The sequence below is a fragment of the Oryctolagus cuniculus genome, chromosome 8 (genome assembly GCF_964237555.1).
Source record: "Oryctolagus cuniculus chromosome 8, mOryCun1.1, whole genome shotgun sequence".
In the NCBI taxonomy this organism is placed as follows: Eukaryota; Metazoa; Chordata; class Mammalia; order Lagomorpha; family Leporidae; genus Oryctolagus; species Oryctolagus cuniculus.
In genome coordinates, this window is record NC_091439.1 from 87,296,660 (window position 1) to 87,319,841 (window position 23,182).

Here is a 23,182-nt window from a genome sequence, read left to right on the forward strand (position 1 = left end):
GGACAGCTCGGGGCAGGTGAGCCAAGACATGCCAAGGTGAGAAGGAGTCAGCCACAGACAGTTCAAGGGAAGCAGCATGCTAGGCAGAGGACAAGAACCGTGAAGGCCTGCAGGTGGAACAGGCTTGGCACAGCGGAGCATCGCAGGGAAGGCCGGGGAGCTGCGGCATGGTGCACGAGGCTGGGGAGGCGCAGGAACCCTGAACGCTCAGAGGGCGGGGCAAGGCCACTTCCTGCCCAGGGCCATCCACCAGGACTTGGGGGTGGGCGGCTGCCAGGTGAGCAAAATGATGCGCTCCTCCTGACTGTACCTTTGAAGGTGCACGTGGGACCACTGGAAATGTCTTCTAGGGATGACGCTCTGCCCAGGTCTGAAGAGCTACAAGAGCAAGTACTTACAGAACTCACCATGCAGCCGTGAAGACCATCGAGAAAACACAGGGTTAACACAGCCTGTGAAAGCTGCTGACTCAGCTGGGTTTATTTTAAGAGAGGCAGCTGGACAGGCCACTGGCTTTAAAGATTCATTTTGAGGTTTGGGGTTCCAAAAGGAGTCCCGTCTACACTTACTGTGAGGTGGAGGAATAATTTAGTCAACACTCTCCTATAGCTATCACTATTTTGATTTGAATACTCACCCATGACACAAATTAGTAGACAAATGAGCTACAACAGAGAACTCATCAAAGTGGAAAAGAAACACGACAAGCCATCAACGAGAAGCAATAGCTCTACATTCTCTTTGCGGATGAACAGGAAATTTCCAGACCAACCTTTAAAGCTTGATACAGTCTTGCAGCTAAAAAGGCAGGCAGGTTCCGCACACAATGAACTGTTAAAAAAAAAAAAAAAAAGGCAAGCAACGGTTGGCCTCATTTAATAGAAACTGAATGAGTCTACAGCAATACGTTTTAAACAAAGATGCTTTAGACCGTCATGTTATCTTTGTCCTCTCCACTACTGGCTTTTATTTAGAATGAAAGGCAGGCTTAGCCTGAATTTCAAAGGCTTTTAACATCATATTTGCACAGAAGTTTAGCACAGTAATTATCGTCAGCCAGGGGGAAAATAAAATTACCTGCCAAAGAAACTCCCACAGAGCCTGAGTCATCTCTAGGTCCCAGACACCCTGAACACCTACGCTCACACTGCCGTCTCCCTAGGCTGCAACCATCGCTCTGGGCCTAACTTCTTTGGCTGTAGCTGATTAGCTTGGGCCTGGTGACTGCAGAGATGTTGCATCAAATAACTCGTCAGGTAAGAAGGGGAGCTGGAGTTCAGTCTAAAACCAGATTTTCCAATGGAAAGATGTTCTTCTCAATGGCTGGATTAGAATTTGTACACTGGTTGGAGTCATACACTAGAACTAGTGCCTGTGATTGAAACCCAGCCATCCAGGACATACTATAATCTTTCAAATTTTTCTAAACAACTGAAGTAGAAATAAAACAACGAAGTTGTCAAAAACACGGAGTAAATTATCCTTGAAATAAAGGGAACATAGTTAGCAATAGAAAATTCTACAGGGAACACAACTTCTGAGGGCAAGACAATTATTTTTAAAATCTTAAATCTGATCTGCAGGTAAGAATCTCATCAAGTGTGAATGGATTTTATAATGAATTTTGCAGCTCAGAACAAGATAAATGACTTTGTTTTTAAAGGATTTTATTTATTGGGGCTGGCGCTGTGGCATAACACATAAAGCCAACGCCTGCAGTGTCGGCATCCCATGTGGGCACCGACCGGTTCAGGACCCAGCAGCTCCACTTCCAATCCAGCTCTGTGCTATGGCCTGGGAAAGCAGTAGAAGATGGCCCAAGTACTTGGGCCCCTGCACCCGCGTGGGAGACCCGTAGGAAGCTCCTGGCTCCTGGCTTCGGATGGGCACAGCTCTGGCAGTTGTGGCCATTTGGGGAATAAACCAGAGGATGTAAGACTCTCTCTCTCTTTCATTCTCTTTCTCTCTCAGCCTCTGCCTCTCTGTAACTCTGCCTTTTTTTTAAAAAAAGATTTTATTTATTTATTTATTTGAGAGGTAGAGTTACAGATAGAGAGAGAGACAGAGAGAAAGGTCTTCCATCTGCTGGTTCACTCCTCAAATGGCTGCAACGGCTGGAGCTGGGCCGATCTGAAGCCAGGAACCAGGAGCCTCCTCCAGGCCTCCCACGTGGGTGCAGGGGCCCAAGGACTTGGGCCATCTTCTACTGCTTTCCTAGGCCACAGCAGAGAGCTGGATTGGAAATGGAGCAGCTGGGACTAGAACCGACACCCACACGGGATGCTGGCACCACAGGCAGAGGCTTAGCCCCCTACGCCACAGCGCCGGCCTCAAGATAAATGACTTGCTTATAGTGGCTTACAGACTCTGGAAAGGAAAGCCAAAAATCTTTTGGTTTGTGTCTGTGATTTAAGGAAAATCAAAGGAGAAATGTATTAGAAACACAAATACGGAATCTGGGGCAAACAATGAAAATTGTCAGATATGACCTTGTCTAAGAAAACAATCATGGGACCAGCGCCATGGCACACTAGGTTAATCCTCCGCTGCGGTGCTGGCATCCCATACGGGCACCGGGTTCTAGTCCTGTTTGCTCCACTTCCAGTCCCGCTCTCTGCTGTGGCCTGAAATAGCAGTGGAGGATGGCCCGGGTGCTTGGGCCCCTACACCCACAAAGGAGACCAGGAGGAAGCACCTGGCTCCTGGCTTCAGATCGGTGCAGCGTCAGCCGTTGCAGCCATGTGGGGAGTGAAACAATGGAAGGAAGACCTTTCTCTCTGTCTCTCTCACTGTCTGTAACTCTACCTGTCAAATAAATAAAAATCTTAAAAAACAATCATTCAAAGTAGCACTAAATTTTCTCAGACATATTAACCAAGCCTTAACAATTCAATCAAAAATCTCATTCAGGTGGGCACTTGATACGGGGGTAAGACACTGCTCAGGAAGCTCACATCCCACAGTAGGGAGCCTGGGTCTGAGTCCTGGCTCTGACTGCGACTCCAGCTTCCTGCTAATGTGCACCAGGGAGACAGCAGTGATGGCTAACGTATTTATGTCCTGGCTGTGCATGTGGGAGACCTGGATAGAGTTCTGGGCTCCTGGCTTCAGCATGGCCCAGCCCTAGCTTTTGTGGGCATTTGGGGAATGAACCAGTGGATGGGAGAGCTCTAGATCAGTCTGTCTATATTTCTCTCTGCCTTTTGAATAAATACTAAAAATTTTAAAAAAACCATCCTATTAAGGTTTTCAATCACACCCCCCCCCCCAACCCCAAAGCTGGATTTGTACAATCCTTTCTTTTTATAACCCTCTCTCTCCCTTTAGTTTGCCCTCTTGTTCTCTTATTCTTAACTAACAGGTTTATTCTTCATGTCTGAAAATCTGGGGAGGTGGCACTAAGTTTTAGTGGTAAGGAAGTTTGCTTTTTTTTTTTTTTTGACAGGCAGAGTTAGGCAGTGAGAGAGAGAAACAGAGAGAGAGGTTTTCCTCCCCCCAAATGGCTGCCATGGCTGGCGCACTGTGCCGATCTGAAGCCAGGAGCCAGGTGCTTCCTCCTGGTCTCCTATGCAGGTGCAGGGCCCAAGCACTTGGGCCATCCTCCACTGTACTCCCGGGCCACAGCAGAGAGCTGGACTGGAAGAGGAGCAACTGGAACAGAGAAATTTGCTTTTTAACCCAACAGAATAGGTAGGAGTCCATTAGAGTTCATTATTGTGACCAAGAGTTCACAATTACCCATTTCCTGTCCTCTTCATTGTCTTGACCCAATCTGAGTTGGGCCTCTCTCCTCCCCCCTGGCTCCTGAACTCTGATTTACCCCTAGACTTGAGCAGACACCAACACGCAGAACACACCCCCTTAGCTTATCACGAGAATCTAGCAGACCACAGCAAGACACCTGTGCTTTCCAACCCTGTGGGTCCTGTTGGTCCGCTTGCCCTCTAACAGCTCAGGTTCAGGTCCGACTACCTCTCCCTACAAAAGGAGAGCCTTTCCTGTGAGTTCTGAGACTCCCGGACATTTCTGAGGCCGGGGTGCTCTTTGGAATAAAGTCGCTGCTTTTCCAAGTCTGGATTTTCTTTTTATTTGACAACGAGTCACTTCTGAGATGATATGGCTCAGATGGGTTTTCATGTCAAAAACTGTGTTGACAAACTGCATTAGGATCCTTGTCTAGGAACGTCTAAAATAGGCACAGAGACAGACAGTAGGTTAACGGCTGGCGGGTGCAGAGGTAAGAAGGAATGGGAATAGCTGTCAAGAGATTACAGGGTTTCTTTTGGGGTTCAGGAAAGTGTCCTAACGTAGAATGTGCAAATAAGCGCAAAACTCTATAAGCAGGCTAAACATCACTGAGTGCATAGCTTTGGTTTAATTTTATGATATGTGACTTATATCTCAATGAACATGTTTTCTTAAAGAGTTTTTATTTTAACAGTTCTGAAATAGCGAATGAGTGAGAGGTATTTTGAACTTGAGTTAAATCATAAAGTCTTTTTTTTCATCTTAAAGAGTTTTATTACAGGACAGTTCACAGTACCTTATACTTCTAATGGGATTTTTGATAACTGGTTTTAAATTGTGACTTGAGTATTTTTCTCCTACTAGCTTTCACGCAAAAGTCCTGCGTGGTGACTGTTTAAGAGATGTTAATTTGATTAAGCAATTCCTGATCACCTGAGACATCAACCCATGGATGGCTCCTAGGGCTTTCCGACAACTGTCTCTGGTGGCTTCGGTGAGTTCGTCTTCTGATTTTTTGGTCATGTGTTTCTAAATCCAGCATAAAAACCCCTCAGCTCATCTGGGCTTCTAAAGTTTCCAGCTTTTAAGATCAGTGATACAGTCTGCATTAGGAAGCAAACTGGAGGAACTCAGGGTATTCGCCCAGTATTTATTCCACAAAAGGTCATCAAATCGAGAGCCAAAGAGGGGCTGAACGATGAGACTGCTAAGACACAGGTTGCTTGCAGTGCACACCAAAGTCTTCCATTTTATTAAGTGGGACAGCCTGGTGCTCAGAAGGTCCTCCATCAGGTCTGTGGCCTTTCGGGCAAGTTCTAAAGGTGCCAAGATTCACTTTCCCTGCAGCTATCAGTCTGGTTGGATCAATGATCACCTCTACTCAAGCATTTAGGTACTAACCTCCCAGAAACCCAGCAGCCCTGGCCTGGGTAGCCACGAGCCAAGCCAACTGCACTTGCAGGCGGCTGCCCTGCTTGGTGTTTCCTGTCTGTGCAGCCCTGCACGCATGCACAGTAGTGAGAGTATTCACGTGGTTTCAGTGCCCTCTACAGGCAAAGCACAACTGTCCTTAACGATCATGGCTTCACCGTCCACCTTCTCTAACATCACGCCTATCACTGCCAAGTTCCTCCGGATCTGGCACGCACCACCACTTTTGGTAGAGCCAATGCTGAGATTCCGCAGGATTTAAAGTGATGGTGATCTGTAGTCCGCGGCTGTACCACCGGGATTTCTTGTGGTGTTTTCTGTCGCACTTGAAGATTTCATTGATATGCTGGGTTTTCTGGGCCATCTCACTCCCAGATGCTGCCTTTGCTGAGGAACCACAGGAACTGATGTCCATGACCAAGAGGCAACTGCACCTTGCTGAAGTCTCTGGGTATGGGCTTTGGACCCTTCCCAGCACAGGTGCAAATTCTCACTAGCTTTGCAAGGCAGCCATGACTATGAAGTCTTTTTTTACTTGCTAAAAATAATGTCCATGATAGTCCAAACGTAAGGGACAATTCAGTGTATATGTCCAAGAATGCTTCTTAGCTGGGTGAGTGAGAATCTGCACATCTCAATAAAGTTTTTCCAATATTAAAGCTTTGCAAGAACAGGGAAAGTAAATCACAGTAAAACTAACACAAAGATTAAAAACTTGAAATGAAAAAATTAACTGGCTATCATGGTGATTGGAACATTCTCAAAGTTAATTATGGAGGCTGATGTCAATGCATTTTTTTTAATTAAAAAAGGAACATTCCCCCACCCCCACCCCCACCCCCACCCCATTCTTGGCCTACATTTTAGTACTTCAACTGAAGTCAACAGTATTGCTCTTCTGAGCCAGCCGTGGCTAGAGAGCCTTGCTCTTGGCACTGAACAGAATTGCAGAAGTGAAGTGAATAGTGTAAGTGGATGAGACCCTCAGAGTAGGGCTTGCCATCTGCAGGGTGCTTGTCTCTGGCATGGTCTCTGTAATTTGAAAGTCTGTGTCTCAGTCTATGTCTACCCCACAGCACACTCCAGTAGCTGGCCAATATCACGGGCTATGGGACCCGGGCTCTATCATAGCCTCCCTGGGTGAGCTCGGGAAGTAACTTAACTTCTTTGTGCCTCAGGTGTACCATGTCGGTCAAGGTAACTCATTTCACAGAACCATGATTAGGCTTCAGTGAGTTTGTATTCAAAAAGAGTTCACCACAGCACCAAGCACAACGGAAGTGCCAGAGAAGGGTTGATTCAGACACAGAATGAGAAGTGCCCTAGTTGGGAGTTCGCCCTCCATAGCAGTGGTTAACATGTGAGTGACACAGCAGAAGCTTCACCCTGGAAGAGGTTACTCTCGGGCATCCCCTGCTGATGACCAGCACAGACGCCAGAGGGGACTGTTCCTTGGGGCAGGGATATGGCGTGGTGGCGTACCCTGCCCCAGACAGACAGGGAGTTTATAGAAAGCCCAGCAGCCATCTGCCGTTAGAGTGGATTAGGATCTGCAACAATCCTGTGTGTGTACAAGCATTTACCAGACTTGGCAGCCTGACTCCTTGATTTGAAAGGTCAAGGGCTGCATTGGAAAAGAGTCTCCGCTTGTTGAACGCAGTGGTCTTGGGTTCCTAGTGCCTGAAATGACAAACTGCCGAGACCCCACTGAGCAGACAGATGGACTTGAACTGTGTTGACTGCTGGCTGATGCATGTGCCTGTAGGAACGCATTCAGCATGAAGCTTCCTTTCTGACATGTCCTCTGCTCGCTCGACCAAGGGGAACAAGATCTGTACCTCCAACGTGGGCTCAGTGTTGGGACGCTACTGATATATTCCAGAAGTAACCAAATATGGAGAATGACTGAATTGAGTTAGGTCTCTGTTTTCAATAAGCTTCAATAAAAAAAAATGTCAGTAGAAAGATAAATATGTTGGCTCTCAAAAAAACCTACAGTTTAAACATGGTGACAAACCAAGTAAAATTTAAAAGGGAAAGTAAAATGTAAACAGATAACTTCTTTATGTGTCTATTTACCAATATTTGTTGAGCCCATTTTGTGTACCCTGGGCTGTGTGGAGTCTCCAGGGAGCGCAGAGACAGATCAGTCAGGATTCTTACATGAAAGCAGCTTTCTTTGACAGTGAGTTAAAAGAAGCGCACAGCAACTCCATTTATTAGCACTTAAGGGCTTACCTATGGCCAGCAGTAAGTCTTCAAAATGCCCAGATAATTCTCCTTTGATGCTGTCCTCAATGTCCTTCTGGCTAATATTTCTGTATTCGTCAAAAGCTAAAAAGTAGCACCACAAAAATATTTAAAGCATCCCAGTTGACCACTCTTGAATATATTCATTTTTTTTTTTAACTCGGATATGCAGTCGATCACGTTACAAGCTCTAAAACTCCTTCTGTAAACCACCAAACTTAGAGCACAGAAGTTTTTGGGTTTTGTTTCTTTTTTAAGACACTCATGTATCATAAACCTGAACTTCACAGGCCATTTTCTTCAATGATCTCGCTCTCTCTTCCCTCCTCTCAGACAGGAAGCATTTAAAATAGCCAGAAAGGGTAAATGAAAAATTACTTATCTAATTAGGCAAGCTATTTAGAAAATTATAGCAGCATCTGGGAAACTATACTGTGGTCATTAGCAAAATAAGTTTTATCTGCTAAAGAAATCTTAATTACGGGGATTTCTTTGTGTTGAGCAAATCATTCTAAGCATCGGAGTTTTCTGTTCAAGCAAAACCTGTCAAATGACGCCAGCCCGTGCGGTGCAGCTGATTAAGCCACTCGCTGCAATGCCCACATCCCCTATCTGAGTGCCAGTTCGAATCCTGGCTGCTCTGCTTCCAAAGCAGCTCCTTGCTAAGGCACCTGGGAAAGCAGCAGAAGATGGCCCAAGTACTTGGGCCTCTGCCACACACGTGGGAGACCCAGATGAAGTTATAGTCTCCTGGCTTTGTTGAGGCCATTTAGGGAGTTAATCAGTTGACGGCAGATTTTTTTCTCCCTCCTCTCTGTCTCCCTTCTTCTCTGTCACTCTGCCTTTCATATAAATAAATAAAATTTTTAAAGAAAAAAAACTGTCATATGTAACCAAGTATACAGACAAATTTCCTAAGTCAAGTGAATTTTTCTCCAAGTGAATTGTGAAAAAAGAAATTTTGGAGAGAAGTCTACCATTGCTTCATTTTTATTTTTTTTAAACAAAGACATCAATAAAGCAACTAGAATATACTATAACCAGCATTTGATAAAATAAATTTGATTTTAATGTCTGACTTGAGGAAGGACAATTTCAGAATTAAAAAGTCACCGTACTGTGTGACTTTATGGCTTAGGTCTCCTTATTTTTCAGCAGAAGCTTGGGCAGGCCCTGGGGTGCTCTCTAGCACCTGGAAGCCACAGTCAGGAGAGTTCACAGTGAAGGGCACTCCGGGTCTCTGAGAGCTACTGCAGCCAGAAGGGCTGGGGAGGTGCAGCAGTGAGAGAGGGTGCCCAGGAGTTCCACAGAATAGTTGGCCTGACAGGAACAGCTTGTGCTCTTCACTCCCCATTGGCCTTCCTAGCAGAGCTGAATGTCAATCAAAATTATTGCCTGGACAGAGACTTACCTGCAGGGAGTCTGGCTTTTCTGGACAGCAGCTAATAAGGGAGAGGGGGTGGGCAGCATTGCAGTCAGCCTTCTCCATCCCACGGGAACCCATCCTGCTCTCTCCCTGTAGGGCAGCCTCTTTCTCCCACCTGCCGCCTTCCTCCCCAGCTGCTCAGTCCCCGAGAGAAGCAGTAGTAACCCCACTGTCCTGAGTTAGCACACAGCTTCTCCATTTTACTGCCTGAAAAGTTTATCTATGAGTGGGAACTGATTTTGCAATTTTCAACTGCATTTTCCAGAACTCTGTACACGAAACTCCCCAACATTTGCAAAAATGACATAAACCCAACAGGACGACCATACTTAGTTTTAGCTGCAAGAAGCTCCTTAAACACAGGATCTCGGTGAACTTGTCCTCGTCTGTGCCCCATTTGTTCTCACCAGCGTTGTAGAGAATCTAGAGACAGGTGGGGGTGGGGTGGGGGGAACCCGCAGGTCAGCCCAGGCACAGCTCTTCCTCTCTCTCAGGGAGCAGAAGGAGAAGAGTGCGAGCTTTGCTTTATATTAAAGATCAGTGAGATAATCTAGCATCGAAGCCTCCACTCTCCACAGACTGTCAGTCTGCAGGTGGAGCGGCAGAGGGAGTGAGAACGAGTCCTGGGAAGGCAGAGTCTGGGGTATCTTGAGACATCTTCCTCAGACAGCAAGAGTAGGACGGTGCCAGGTGGCACCATCTCTCTGTGCAAGGACAGTCAGGGCTACTGACCTGGGCATCTTTTTTGGCCAGATGCTCATCCACCTTCACACTTTCATCTCTTCTGCCCTAAACAGGAGTGAGGAAAATGTGAGACGTACTTTCAATACAGGAGGTTCCAACATTCAGCCCTCCAACCAGCCTGCATCCGGGAGGTTCTCGCCCCATGGGCACGAGGCAGCGCTGGGGTGCCAGGGCCTCGGGGCTCCAGCTCTGGTTCTGACATTGGAGAGTCTTGAAATTTGTAGCAAATCACACAACCCTAGGAGCCTCAGTTTTCCCCTTCTGAGAATTCAAAGGTTTTAAGAGGATAAAAGACAAGGCATGGATTGGAAGAAAATATCAAAGGACTTGTACCCAGAATACATAAAGAACCCTTAGATCTCAATAATAAGATAATAAACCACCCAAAACACATGAGCAGACACCTCACCAAAGGTCAACAGATAGCAAGAAAGAACATGTAAATATATTCAACATCATACAACACCAGGGAACTAAAAATTAAAACAGCCACCGCACACCTGTTAGAATGGCTACAACTCAAAACATTGATACTACCCAACACCGATGAGAACACAGAGCAACAGGAACTCAGTCATCGTTGGTGGCAAAGAAAATGTGACAGCTACTTTGGAAGACACTTTGCCAGTTTCTTTTTTCTTTTCTTTCATTTTTAAAATATAGACTTATTTGAAAGGCAGAGCGACAGAGAGAAAAGGAGACACAGAGACAGGCAGAGATCTTCTATCTGCTGGTTCACTCCTCAAATGCCCACAATAGTCAGGCGAGGCTGAATCCAGGAACCAAGAACTTCATCCAGGTCTCCCATGTGGGTGGCAAGGGCCTAAGCACTTGAACCGACTTCTGCTGCTTTCCAAGGAATATTAGTGGAAGTTGGATTGGAGGCAAAGCGCCAGGACTCAAACCAGCACTCATATGGGATGCTGGCTTAACCCGCTGCATCACAATGCCAGCTCCTGCCAGTTTCTTTTAAAGATAAATATATTCTTATCATATGGTCCAGCAATTGCAAAAACGGTAGGTGTATCATTACACATTTGTCAAAACCCACAGAACTGTGCAACAGGAAAGAGTGATCCCTAAGGCAAACTCCTGACTTAGTCTTCATTCAGCAAGTGTACCACTCTAATGAAATTGGAGAAACTGGGGGCCACCGGGGGGAGGGGCCTCTGGGAGCTCTCTGCAACCTTTTGTCCAACGTTTCTGTAAATCTAAAACTGCTCTAAAAATAGTCTATTAAAAAAAAAAAACCTTAAAAGTGTGTCACCGACTCTAATGTTGAAGGCTGCGGGTTGAGTGTGCGTGTGTGGTGGTGCACAGGTGCTTCACATTACAGAAAGATGGGAGTCAGAAAGGGAAAACAGATTGCCTGGGTTATTCTGGAAATTACAGGTGGACGAACATTTGTCTGTGATGGTTAAACATGGACTTATTCCTCTACTCAAGCATGTCTGGTTTCTTTTCTGTGCTGCTGACATGATGCCATGATTGCTTTGCTGCCCTGCACTCCGCTCCAGTAATAAAAATGCTGATTATCATGGGTCTTAAAATAAACCATCAGGGCCATGTATTGATCGCCTTCTGTGTGCCAGCACTTCACTCGCTCTCCCACTCTCTTAATCTTCACAGCACCTTAGGAGGTTGCTACTATCAGAATCTTAATTCAGCAGGCAGCCTGGGCTCTCAGCAGTGCTTGAGCCTAACTCCCTGCCCTGGGGCCTCACCCCACAGTTTCCCAGGGGTGGGTGGATGCGGGCTTGGGGTGTGCTCCATCCTGATGTGAATGGATGTACACTTAGGACCCATGATGGCTCGGAGAGCGTAAGTCTGCAGCAATGCTTCACACATTTGGTTTCACCATTTGCCACAACTGAAACCCAGTGGCGTCTGCCTCACTCTGACAGGTGCTGAGATCATTATCTGGATTTTCTCACACACTAGGAGCTGCATGAATCAGCTGGAAGAAGTCGGTGAGCTACAGCTTAAATCACGTCCTCTCTCGCCCATCGCCCATCGGTGAGTACATCTCCCCCTGGACTTCCCCACCCCAAGGTGTGGCCTTGGCCACATGGTGATTAATGGCTTAACAGCTTTTCAAGATGGCAAGGATAAAGTTGAGAGCCAGTTTTCAAAACTCCTGAGACTGACCATTTCTGAATTTAATATTCATCTCTGCAGATAATTCTTCCATTTCATGCTTCCCACTTAATTTGAAAGCTAACTAAATATATATTTTGGGGCCGGCACTGTGGCGTAGTGGGTAAAGCCACAACCTGCAGTGCTGGCATCCCATGTGGGTTCTGGTTCATGTCCTGGCTGCTCCACTTCTGATCCAGCTCACTGCCATAGCCTGGGAAAGCAGTAGAAGATGTCCCAAGTCCTTGGGCTCCTGTACCCACGTGGGAAGCTCTGGAGGAAGCTTCTGGCTCCTGGCTTCAGATCGGCACAGTTCTGGCCGTTGTGACCAATTGGGGAGTGAATGGGAGATCTCTCTCTCTGCCTCTCCTTCTCTCTCTGTGTAACTCTGACTTTCAAATAAATAAATAAATCTTTAACAATATATATATATATTCTTTGGAATCAGAAGAAAATAAACATAGTCCTAAAAACAAGACATTTAAAATGAAAATGAACAGTTTACTATATGTCAGACAATTCTCAGAATATTTCCTAATATATTCCAAAACCTGATCAAAATGTTTTAATTCATATACTGATCCTAATAAGTTTTCTAGTTGCTACATTAATTATGTATATGTTTACAATCTAGGTTAAATATTACCCCGCCTCGTGGCAACGTAAATGTAATATGAACAAATCATTTCAAAGGAAAACTGCAATCTCATTGTCTCTGGTTGGTTGTTTTTAAACTCCCTAAAAATTTATTATTGAGCAGGCAGCTTACTGGGGAGTCAAGAAGTGAAAAACACATCCTTACATCAGCCAAAGTCAACAAAGCTTTCCGGAAGTCACCAGATGTTTCAGAACTAATGTCGTCTCCAAGACTCTTCTTATATACTGAAAGGAAATAAGAATGAAATTAACCCTGGAAAAACTGCACAAAACAGAAAAGTTTAAAAGCGAACACTGGAAAGAATGAGTGTCTGATAAAAGTAATTTCGCTTTTCAATTTAACATCCTCCTGCGCTTCTCTTGCAAGAGGACACATTATAACGATTTTCATATTGTGTGTTATGGTAGATGCAAAAGAACAGAAAGAATTGCCATTCTGGATCAAATCATGGCTGCTTTCATCTGACAACAAGAATAAGGCGTGGATAGTGGGAAAGCTAGGGTGGGCAAGCTGCTAGTTTGCCTTCTGATTTCCATTATCTCCTTCCACAGTAACAGAACCTTGACCTTTTTAGCAAGATACCATACACACAGTTTAAGAACCTACACAGTTAATAGCAGGTGTCGTGGTGCAGAAGGTTAAGCTTCCACTTGGGATGTCTGCATCCTATTTTGTTTTATTTATTTATTTTTTGACAGGCAGAGTCAGACAGTGAGAGAGAGAGAGAGACAGACAGACAGACAGAGAGAAAGATCTTCCTTTTCCGTTGGTTCACCCTCCAAATGGCTGCTATGGTCGGCACACTGCACCAATCCGAAGCCAGGAGCCAGGTGCTTCCTCCTGGTCTCCCATGCAGGTGCAGGGCCCAAGGACCTGGGCCATCCTCCACTTCCTTCCTGGGCCACAGCAGAGAGCTAGACTGGAAGAGGAGCAACCGGGACAGAATCTGGAGCCCCAACTGGGACTAGAACCCGGGGTTCTGGCGCCGCAGGCAGAGGATTAGCCTATTGAGCTACGGCGCCGGCCGCCTGCATCCTATTTTGGAGTGCTTGGGATTGAGTCCTACCTCTGCTTCCAATCCAGCTTCCTGTTAATGTAAATGGGAGGCAGGAGATGATGGCCCAAGTACCCAAGTGCCTGCCACATGGGAAACTCAGATGGAGTTCCTGACTTCTGGCTTCAGCCTAGCCTAGCTCTGGGTGCTGTAGGCATTTGGGAAGTGAAAAAGAGGATAGATTTGGGGAGTGAATAAGAGGATAGATGATCTGTCTGCTCTGTCTCTGTCTCTCTCTCTCTCTCTCTGCCTTCCAAATAAGTAGATAAATAAACTTTAAGAAAAAGCCAACTATCCAGTCAGTAGCTAAGAGATGACCTGCTTGAAGAACCTTGCCCAAATTAATGCTGTTTATTACACAGTGACTTCCTGAACCTGTTGAATCTTCTCCCGTAGGGAATGAGCCGCACAGAAAGAGGTGCAAAGACAAAGAAGTGAAAGATTCCCAGAAATAAGGCAGAAAACAGAAGCCAGCAGCCAAGGACAAATATATGTCTTGGACAGACACACACCACGTGGTCAGCAGGGAAGAGAATGCTCTGGCTTGGTGTCAACTGCACCAGAAGCAAAGGGGCAGAGGCCCAGAGTTACTGCACTCAGACATCACCACATGCAGCACTGGAGGTCTGACGCTGACAGTGGAAGAGCACTGGGCTCCCAGGGCAGTGCTGTGTCCTGAATCTCCACAGATCTTGGCTAAACACGATTGAGACCGTTTCCTTCTGGATCTGCTAGGGCATCACTCTCCTCTAGTCATCAAAGTAACCTCCATGCAATCCCATTCCATGTAGCCTTAGAGAGTTTAGTAGTTCAACATAGAAACTGAGGCTCTGGGAATTTTGAGCTATTAACATTTGTTATACTTGCAAAACACCATCCCGAAATCCTAGAACTTTCACTAGGCTCTCTTTTTAACAAGATTTATTTTTATTTATTTGAAAGAGTTACAGAGTTACAGAGAGAGGGAGAGAGAGGGAGAGAGATGGAGAGAGAGAGAGAGGGAGGGGGAGAGAGGGTGAGAGGGAAAGAGAGAGGAAGAGAGAGGGAAAGAGAGAGGGAGAGAGAGGGAAAGAGAGAGGGAGAGAGAGGGGGAGAAGGAAAGAGAGAGGGGGAGGGAGAGAGGAAGAGAGGGAGAGGGAGAGGGGGAGAGGGAGAGGGAGAGGGAGGGAGCGAGGGAGGGAGGGAGAGGGAGAGGGAGAGGGAGAGACAGAATCTTCTATTTGCCAGTTTACTTCCCAAATGGCCAGAACAACTGGACCTTGCTGAAGCCAGGAGCCAGGAACTTCATCCAGGTCTCCCACGTGGGTGACAGGGGCCCAAGTACTTGGGCCATTTTCCTCTCTTTCCCAGGCATGTTAACAGGGAGCTGGATCACAAGCAGAGCAGCTGGGCCCCAAATTGGCACTCTGATATGGGATGCCAGTGTTGTAGGCAGAGACCGAATGCTGGCCCCTCACTCATCTCTTCAGGAGCCAGCCTTCATGTTGAGGACATTCCTTCAATATACATGTATCTGAACTTACTTCCTGCTGTTCTGCGCCCTGGGGAGCGAGCAGGGAGCAAAGCAGACAACAATCCCTGCTCGCACAGCATTTCCACCTGGGATTGCTTGTACTTGCAGTGGGGCCCCAGGGAACTCACAGCAGCTCTTCTAAGAAATGCCAGCAAGTGGCATCTTTGGAGTAGAACATAAGGCTCCTAGGATGTTTCTATAAATTAACCATTTTTAACTGAAATACTTTAAACCAGGTATTCCTACAATGCATCCACTTGTGCCCATTATTGAACAATTCTCTCACTCCCAATTTATCCTTCTCTGCCCATGCCCAGTTAGGTTCCCCCACCAGGGGAAGCCAAGGGAGAAGGCAGGCAGGAGGAAGAAGGAAGTACAGGGGCCTTGCTTGCTATTCACATCCGAGCCAACCCAGCGAAGGCCTCCACTCTCACAGCAGTAAGTACTGGGCTGCAGGCACCTAGGACAAGGCACTTTGCACCCCTCAGTGGTAGCCGCTCCAGCCAGATGAGACCCTCTTTCTAGAAACTTAAACTCTGGCTCCTTAAGCCTCCCCCCGGAGGCCTGGAGATCCTAGCACGGGCCTGGTGATGTCCCTCTTCTGAACTTGTAGATTCTGGTCATCTCTACCTCTTTCCTTTGTCACCCGCTGCATTCCTTTTGTGTATTTCAGTCCTCTAGAAGGCACCGAAGCACTTCTCTATACTAAACTTTCCCTGTTCAAATATCCAGTGCTGTTCCTATTTCTCTGAGCAGACACTGATTAGTACATAAATAACAGAGCCATTACCTGCCATTGAGGTATTCACCTTCCGATGAGAACTTCCCAAAGCCACCTCTCTCATATCCGTCCTGGGATCAGTACACCCTCACTTTGGACTTCTCCCACTGCCAAAGCTCCTAGATACACAACTGATCTTCTGATATACAAACATAGAAACCATGGCTCCCTTATAGCACTTGGGGAGGGTTAGAAGGGGCTGTTTTATAATAAAGAATTGGCCTGGTTCCTGGGAGATACCCCCTCCCACTATGGAATTTCCCAATCAATTGGAGTGTTCTGGTTATTCATGGTGGCCCCCTGAACCGCACCTGAGTTTATGGTCACAAGAGGATGCTGAATGGAGACTGCTCATATCACAAAGACCAGTCACGTGATTAAAGGTTGAGGCTTTGAGCCATATGCTATGGTCCAACATCTGGGGAGAGCCAGGGGCTGGATTCTGAGTGCAATCATGAGGACAGTGAGTCCATCCATCATGCCTATGTAATAACCTCCCATCAGACACTCCGGATGCCAAAGATTGCATGAGTCTGCTGGCTGGTAATTATGCATCGATGTGCCAGGAGAGTGAAAGTTTCCCCGGCGCCGCGGCTCACTAGGCTAATCCTCTGCCTAGCGGCGCCGGCACACCGCATTCTAGTCCCGGTCGGGGCGCCGGATTCTGTCCCAGTTGCCCCTCTTCCAGGCCAGCTCTCTGCTGTGGCCAGGGAGTGCAGTGGAGGATGGCCCAGGTGCTTGGGCCCTACACCCCATGGGAGACCAGGAAAAGCACCTGGCTCCTGGCTCCTGCCATCGGATCAGCGCGGTGCGCCGGCCACAGCGCGCCGGCCGCGGCGGCCATTGGAGGGTGAACCAACGGCAAAGGAAGACCTTTCTCTCTGTCTCTCTCTCTCACTGTCCACTCTGCCTGTCAAAAAAATAAATAAATAAAAAAAATTAAAAAAAAATAAAAAAAAGAGAAAGTTTCCTATTAGACTCTCCCAGAACTCTCTCCACATGTCTCTTCATTTTATTGGCCCTAATATCTATCCTTTGTCATAAAACTCTAATTGTGGGGCCAGCGCTGTGGCATAGTGGGTAAAGCTGCCACCTGCAGTGCCAGCATCCCATATGGGCACCTGCTCGAGTCCCGGCTGCTCTACTTCTGATCCAGCCCAAGTGTTTGGGCCCCTGTAACCACATGAGAGACCCGAGGAAACTCCTGGCTCCTGGCTTCAGATCGATACAGCTCTAACCATTGCAGCCAACTGGGGAGTGAACCCGCAGATGGAAAATCTCTCTTTCTCTCTCCCCCTCTCCCTCTCTCTCCACCTCTCCTTCTCTAACTATGCCTTTCAAATAAATAAAAAACTGTAATTGTGAGTAAAGCAGGTTCTTGAGTTTTCTATGAATTGTCCTAGTGAAATATAGAACCTGAGGGCATAGTTGAGAACCTTGACTTTGTAGCCAGTTGGTTGAAAGTGCCCTGTGGCCCGGGAGCACCTGAGTTTGCAAGCTGGTGTCTCGTGGGGCCAGAGACTTCACCCAGGAAGTCATTCTAACCCTGGGGGCCTAGGGTTCAAGCTGCACCACAGCCTTTATTGTTTTTACATTGCTAACACACTGTTAGGGCGATGGCTCATTTGGCTGGATACACATGCTACACACATTCCCCCAAATGGTTTGTCTAATTTCTCACACCAAAAATCACAAGCTAATCTGAGTGGTTTTTAACATATACTAAAAATACACAATGATTTGTCTTTACATTGATGAGAGTGGTTGATTGAATTAGGCAGTGACGTTGAGAGTGAATTCCACAGCAGCTCTAGTATCATGAATATAAAATGTTAATGCCACTGCTATGGGAAAAATTCTAGCTCAGATAATATTCTGATTTTCCCTGACTATCCAGTCTTTGGTCCAATGTAGAGTCTACTTCCTTTCTTCAAGTCCTGCCTTCTCAAAATAGCTTATGAAGACAAGACAGGTGGGATTCTGGGAAAAGTAGCATTGGCTCATATACGTGTGGACAGTGGTAAAAGTGAGAAGAAAACAAGATAACCTGTATAGTAGGCCTGAGAAATTTCCTTCATTTGCCTGCTTGTCCTGGTTGTTAAGATTTCAATCAAGGCATCTTCATCTGTTCCAGTTCCCTAAGAAGGAAAAGGAAATTTAATTTTTAGGATACTTAAAAAAAAAACAACTTAATTTCATAATGTCTTATGTTCTACAGAAGAAAAAAGTTTTGAGTAAATCAATGTAAGATCTCATGTGGCTCTAAAGTAATTTTCTAATTTTCTACACATTTTAGCATGAAAACAACATAATTCATCTGGAGTAAAATGACATCAAAGTTTTCAAGAAAATTTCCCGCATTAGCGTAAAAATCAATGGGATAATTCTGGGAGGAAATAACATTAAGGAAAAAGCTGATGTTATTTAAGATCACACATGATAATTTAATAAGATTAACCCTACTGAGCATTCAACTATGCTGCTGTGTTCGGAGATGAACTCTTTTTTTCCCCAAAAACACCCCTTTTACTTAACGAGTACAATTTCGTAAGTACAATTTAGGAATATAATGATTCTTCCCACTGTACCTGCCCTGTCACCCCTATTCCCACCCCAACCCCTCTTGCCTCTCCTATTCCCAGTCCCATTCTCCATTAGGATTCATTTTCAATTAACTTTATACACAGAAGACCAACTCTACACTAAGTAAAAATTTCAACAATTTGCACAGACACACACACACACACTCACATAAAACTGTTTGAGGACAAGTTTTATGGTTAATTCTAATACAACTCATTGAGGACAGAGGTCCTGCATGGGAAGGAAGTGCACAGTGACTCCTGTTGTTAATTTAACAATTAACACTCTTATGGATGACATCAGTGACCACCCGAAGCTCTTGACAGGAGCTGCCTAGGCTATGGAAGCCTTTTGAAGGAGAAGAACTCTTGACCTGGTTCATTCTTGCACTGCTGTGCTGGCTGGTCTTCACACTGGGCGGTTTTCAGATCTCAGTAATGTGTGTTCCGGGCCTGGTGGGCACCAGGAGGAACGCTCTCAGCCTTCTTTATGCTGAGGTTACTGAATCACACTGTGACTCCAGGGGCAACACTGGTACCAGGATTTGGTCAGATAAGGCCAACGCAGCACACGAACAGAGGAAACTGATTCTGCTCCTGTGTGGGAGATTGCCAGTTGCCCTCAATCGCTTTTGTCTTTCGTGCTTAGTATCAGAGGCCCAATCTTTAATGTGGCAGATAGCTTCCCAAATAAAGTCATATTTTCTCAGCTTCCTGTACAGAAAGATCTATGCATTTTACCAAGTTCTGACCATGAGATAGAGGAAGAAGTAGCATGTGCATACAATGAAGATATACTGGCTGAATCTTGAGGTACCATCTTCGAACAAAAAGTAGAAGCTGTGGACTGAACAAGTCAGAAACTCAAGTTTTAAGGGTTCTTGATAATGGTGGTGCCACCACAGCCAGTCCTGGATTTCTTATAGTTCAGTTTTTTAATAAGATTTTTTTTTTTAAAAAAAAAAAGATTTATTTACTTATTTGAATGGCAGAGTAACATGGAAATAGACAGAGAGAAAGAGAGAGAGGTCTTCCATCTGCAGGTTCACTCCCCAAACGGCTGGGCTGGGTCAGGCCAAATCCAGGAGCCTGGAACTCCATCTGTGTCCCCAACATGGGTATAACAGGGACCCAAGCACTTGTGCCTTCTTCTATTGCTTTCCTTAGCACATTAGCAGGGAGCAGGATCAGAAGTGTAGCAACCGGAACACAGGAACAGGTGCGATGCTAGCATTACAGGCTGGGGCTTAATCTGCTGTGCCACAGTGCCAGCCCCTGGACTTCTTACTTCAGATTTCCTCTGTGTATGAGAGACAATTTTCTAATCCTTGTCGATAAAGCTAATCCTTCTGCTTCACCTGCTGAGCCCTCCCACTGTGGCAGCCATTGAGGCACCCCATCCCTTCACTCACTTCCAGAGTCTGCGGCAGAGTCATGGTTGGCTAACAGCCTTGGGCTCTGCCATGGAGTTCACACCAAGGTCATGTTCTCTGCAGGCTGCTCTCAGCCAGTGACTGCACACAGCCGGGGCACTGGAGCTGGACCATTTTGGCCAACATAAGGCTCATCCAAGGGGTGACCTTTGCTCAGGGGCTGCCCATGGGCCTGCCAAGGCCTCCTCAGGGCTCACCATACCCGGAAGCTCTTCCTATTCAAATCTGCTTCCGCCCGTCTCCCTTTCACAGGTGCCAGTGATGCACCACAGTGATGGCTTACCTACCCACCTACTCCGTCTCCTCCGTATCTCTCACTGGCATTTCCTGCCATAAATCCCACGCATACCTATCCCATCTCGTCCTCTGCTTCTCAGATGCCCACACCTCGTCCACAGACCAGAAAACAGGGAAGGCAGACGGTGATTTACTTCCCGTCAGGTTTTGCTCTAGGGTCAGAAGGTACAGACCAAGACTCTGAGGCCACCTGCCTTTCAGTTAGATGGAAAAAGATAACAAACAAAAAGGACAAAAAAATTTAGACAAAATAATTTTGAGTGGTAACAGGTATAATAAAAAGATAAAACCGAAGGAGTTAACAGAAAATGTCTGGAGAAAAAGTGTTCCAGTTGGAAGGAATATCATGTAAAAAGATCTCAAAATAGGAATAAGTTTATAATGTTCAAGGAACAACGAAACAGAGGCCAGGGTAGCTCTGTCAGTGAACGGCGAGGAAGGTGGGTATGGCTGGGGAACAGCCACTAGTTAGTCAATCAAACACTAATCTGGGTGTTTCTGTGAAGGTATTTTGTAGTTGTGCATAGAGTTGAAGCCCACTAACAACTGATTATATGCAACTGAGATTACCTTAGACATTCTATATTCTTTGTGAGCCTGATTCATTCTGTGCAATGCCTCAAGACAAAACGGTCTGACAGCCTGCCCGGCAGACTGCTTTCTTTTTCTTCATTTATTTGAAAGGCACAGTGACAGAGAAAGAGAGAGTGACAGAGAGCGAGCTCTTCTGTCTGCTGATTCAATCCCTGAACGGCTGCCACGTGCAGGGCTGGGCCAGGCTGAAGGCAGGAGCTCAGAACTCTATCTGAGTATTGGGCCATCTTCCATTGCCTTCCCAGGACCATTAGCAGGAAGGTGGATCAGAAGTGGAGCAGCCAGGACTCGAACCTACACTCTGACATGGGGTGCTGGTGTCACAGGCAGCGGCTTAACCCACTGCGCCACAAGACCAGCCTCCTGCCCTTCAGATTTTGATTTGCCCAACCAGCCGTCAATCATGTAACAAGTTCCTGACCCTAAATCTTTCAATCAGCACATCCTGCCTGCTGGCTCAGCGTCTCTGGGGGAACCGAGTTTGAAAGTCCAGAGACAGACAGGAGCCAGTGCATACTGGATGATGAAGGTCACGAAGTGGCATCTATGTGTCCACAGCTACTGGAGATTTCTGCTGGGGAACAGCATCATTAGGTTTTTAAAAATAACTTCATAAAAATCATTTTGGCTTTTCTATGGAGAATGAAATTGAATTGGGCAAAGATGAAAGCAAAAGGACCAGTTAGGATATCAGATGCAGTTCAGGCAAAGGATGCTGATGACCACACGGACTGGTAGCAGAGTATTCTGCGAGAAGTGCACACATTTGCAACCGACGTTGGTGCGGAACCAATGGACTCGCTGACAGATCTGAGAGCTTTGAAGGGTATGGGAAAGCAAGGAGCCAAGGATAACGGTAGGCCTTTGGCCTAAGCAATGGGGTTGATGATGGTGCCATTTACTTCAAATGGCAACAAAACAGAGAACTTGGCTCCTCACGTCAAAAAAGCAAAATAAGGATGTGATGATATTCTTTATGTCCAGGGATATTTGGGCTCAATGTACCAAGACTGCTCCCCATATTTCAGAGCCATTCTACCACGTGGGGAGCACAGACCAAAGCAGCACCCAAGTGCACCCAGACCTCAAGCGTACACTGGCAGGAAGTGACTATGTTTGATGACATACTCAATTCTGGGCAGAAATGGCTTGTGCAGGGTTCATACCTTCATGGACTTCTTCAGCTGCTTTGCATCAAACACTGCTGGTGGGGTCACAAGGGCCACCATGAGATGCTCAAAGTGGCCAGAGAGATCTCCCTTCAAGTCATCTTTCAGCTCCTGCAAGAAAAAACCCAGAGAGGCAAGCATGAGATACTTTTCCTTTCTCTTCCTTTGAAGTCACCTGGTGCAACATGAACGTATGTATTGAAATCAGATAAAAATGCGCCCATGTACTGGGAAAAAAATGGAAAAGTTGAAAGCATTCTGGTGGATACTAACCTACTTTTTATAATCACTGCCAAAATGTTCTGCTTTATAGAGGCTTCTTGAAGGAAAGCCCGAGGGGAAGGGTGCATGACTGCCACATGCCTGGGCTGGGGGGAGGGAAGAGGAGGAAGACAAGGAACCCTGGACATGCACAGCCGGCTTCACTGGCAGGTGCTCTCTTCCTGGTACCTTGCATCTCAGTAGCTGCCAAAGGGATCCAAGGAGAAAGGAGAGGGCAGCACAGTGGTTGGTCACCGGCCTCTGGTGACAACACAGAGATAGGAGGCACCAGAAGCAGTTTCATGCTGACAACAGCAAAGGAAACCCTAAGTGTGGTGATGACGTGGGCACCGCATATTGATATGTCCTTTGGCCCTGTTTTTACACATTACGTAAGCATCGTTTATCTCCCTGCCTAAGTCAGGCATTGAATGTGGTTTTCATTTGCAATATGCAGAGGAATGCTACCAAATACCCTTTTCATACTGCTCCTGAGTATTTTCCTCCCAGACTGCTATAAGATGGGGGTGCGGCCCAATACTTCCACACAGCCAGGGCACAGCAGGGACATGTCCCTGCAGAGACAGCAGGAAAGAGCCCAGTGTCCCTGGCTCTGCTTTAATTGTTCCAGGGTTTTTTTCTCTCTAAATGCTAAATTGCACTAGCATCTGTCTTCAACCCAAGACTTCTCAACTGAATCTTATGCCCGTATACTCTTCCTCTGTTCACTGTAAGAAATGGCTGTCATCCTGTGCTCCCATTCCTCCTCCACATTTGGGAATACTAAAGACCCATAGATCATTGATATTACCCATATGTGAATGTGGTGCCTTTCCAAGAAGCCTGGTCATTCATTTAATGCAGCAAAAGTGTGCTGGGCACCTGCTCTATGCCAGGTATTTAGATGAGTCAGACAGAACCCTTACCCCTTAGATATTAGGCGCTCATGGTAAAAATAGAATTATTCAAAGATAAAGTATCCTTAATATCTGTTAAGTATCTGACAGAGGGAGGTCAGAGAAGGGGGTTTAACAGAATCCGGGGGCTGGTGAATACTCCCAGTAGGTGACACCTGAGCTGCCTGTGGATGGCCACCGCCCCCTCAC

The 23,182-nt window shown here is 46.3% G+C and overlaps 1 protein-coding gene and 1 pseudogene across 2 annotated transcripts in view; both read right to left on the minus strand.

The window, feature by feature from the left end:
• Positions 1–23,182, minus strand: part of ANXA3 (annexin A3) — a 64,576-nt gene that overhangs the window by 9,373 nt on the left and 32,021 nt on the right. For both annotated transcript variants that reach the window (XM_008267690.4, XM_070047981.1), the window contains 7 exons: positions 21,813–21,926; positions 17,788–17,878; positions 12,537–12,616; positions 9,587–9,643; positions 9,184–9,277; positions 7,417–7,512; positions 773–831 (listed from right to left, as the gene is read on the minus strand). In XM_008267690.4, coding sequence (XP_008265912.1) covers positions 773–831; positions 7,417–7,512; positions 9,184–9,277; positions 9,587–9,643; positions 12,537–12,616; positions 17,788–17,878; positions 21,813–21,926 — 591 coding nt within the window. The remainder of the gene's footprint in view (positions 1–772; positions 832–7,416; positions 7,513–9,183; positions 9,278–9,586; positions 9,644–12,536; positions 12,617–17,787; positions 17,879–21,812; positions 21,927–23,182) is intronic.
• Positions 2,008–6,014, minus strand: LOC127483296 (COP9 signalosome complex subunit 5 pseudogene; annotated as a pseudogene).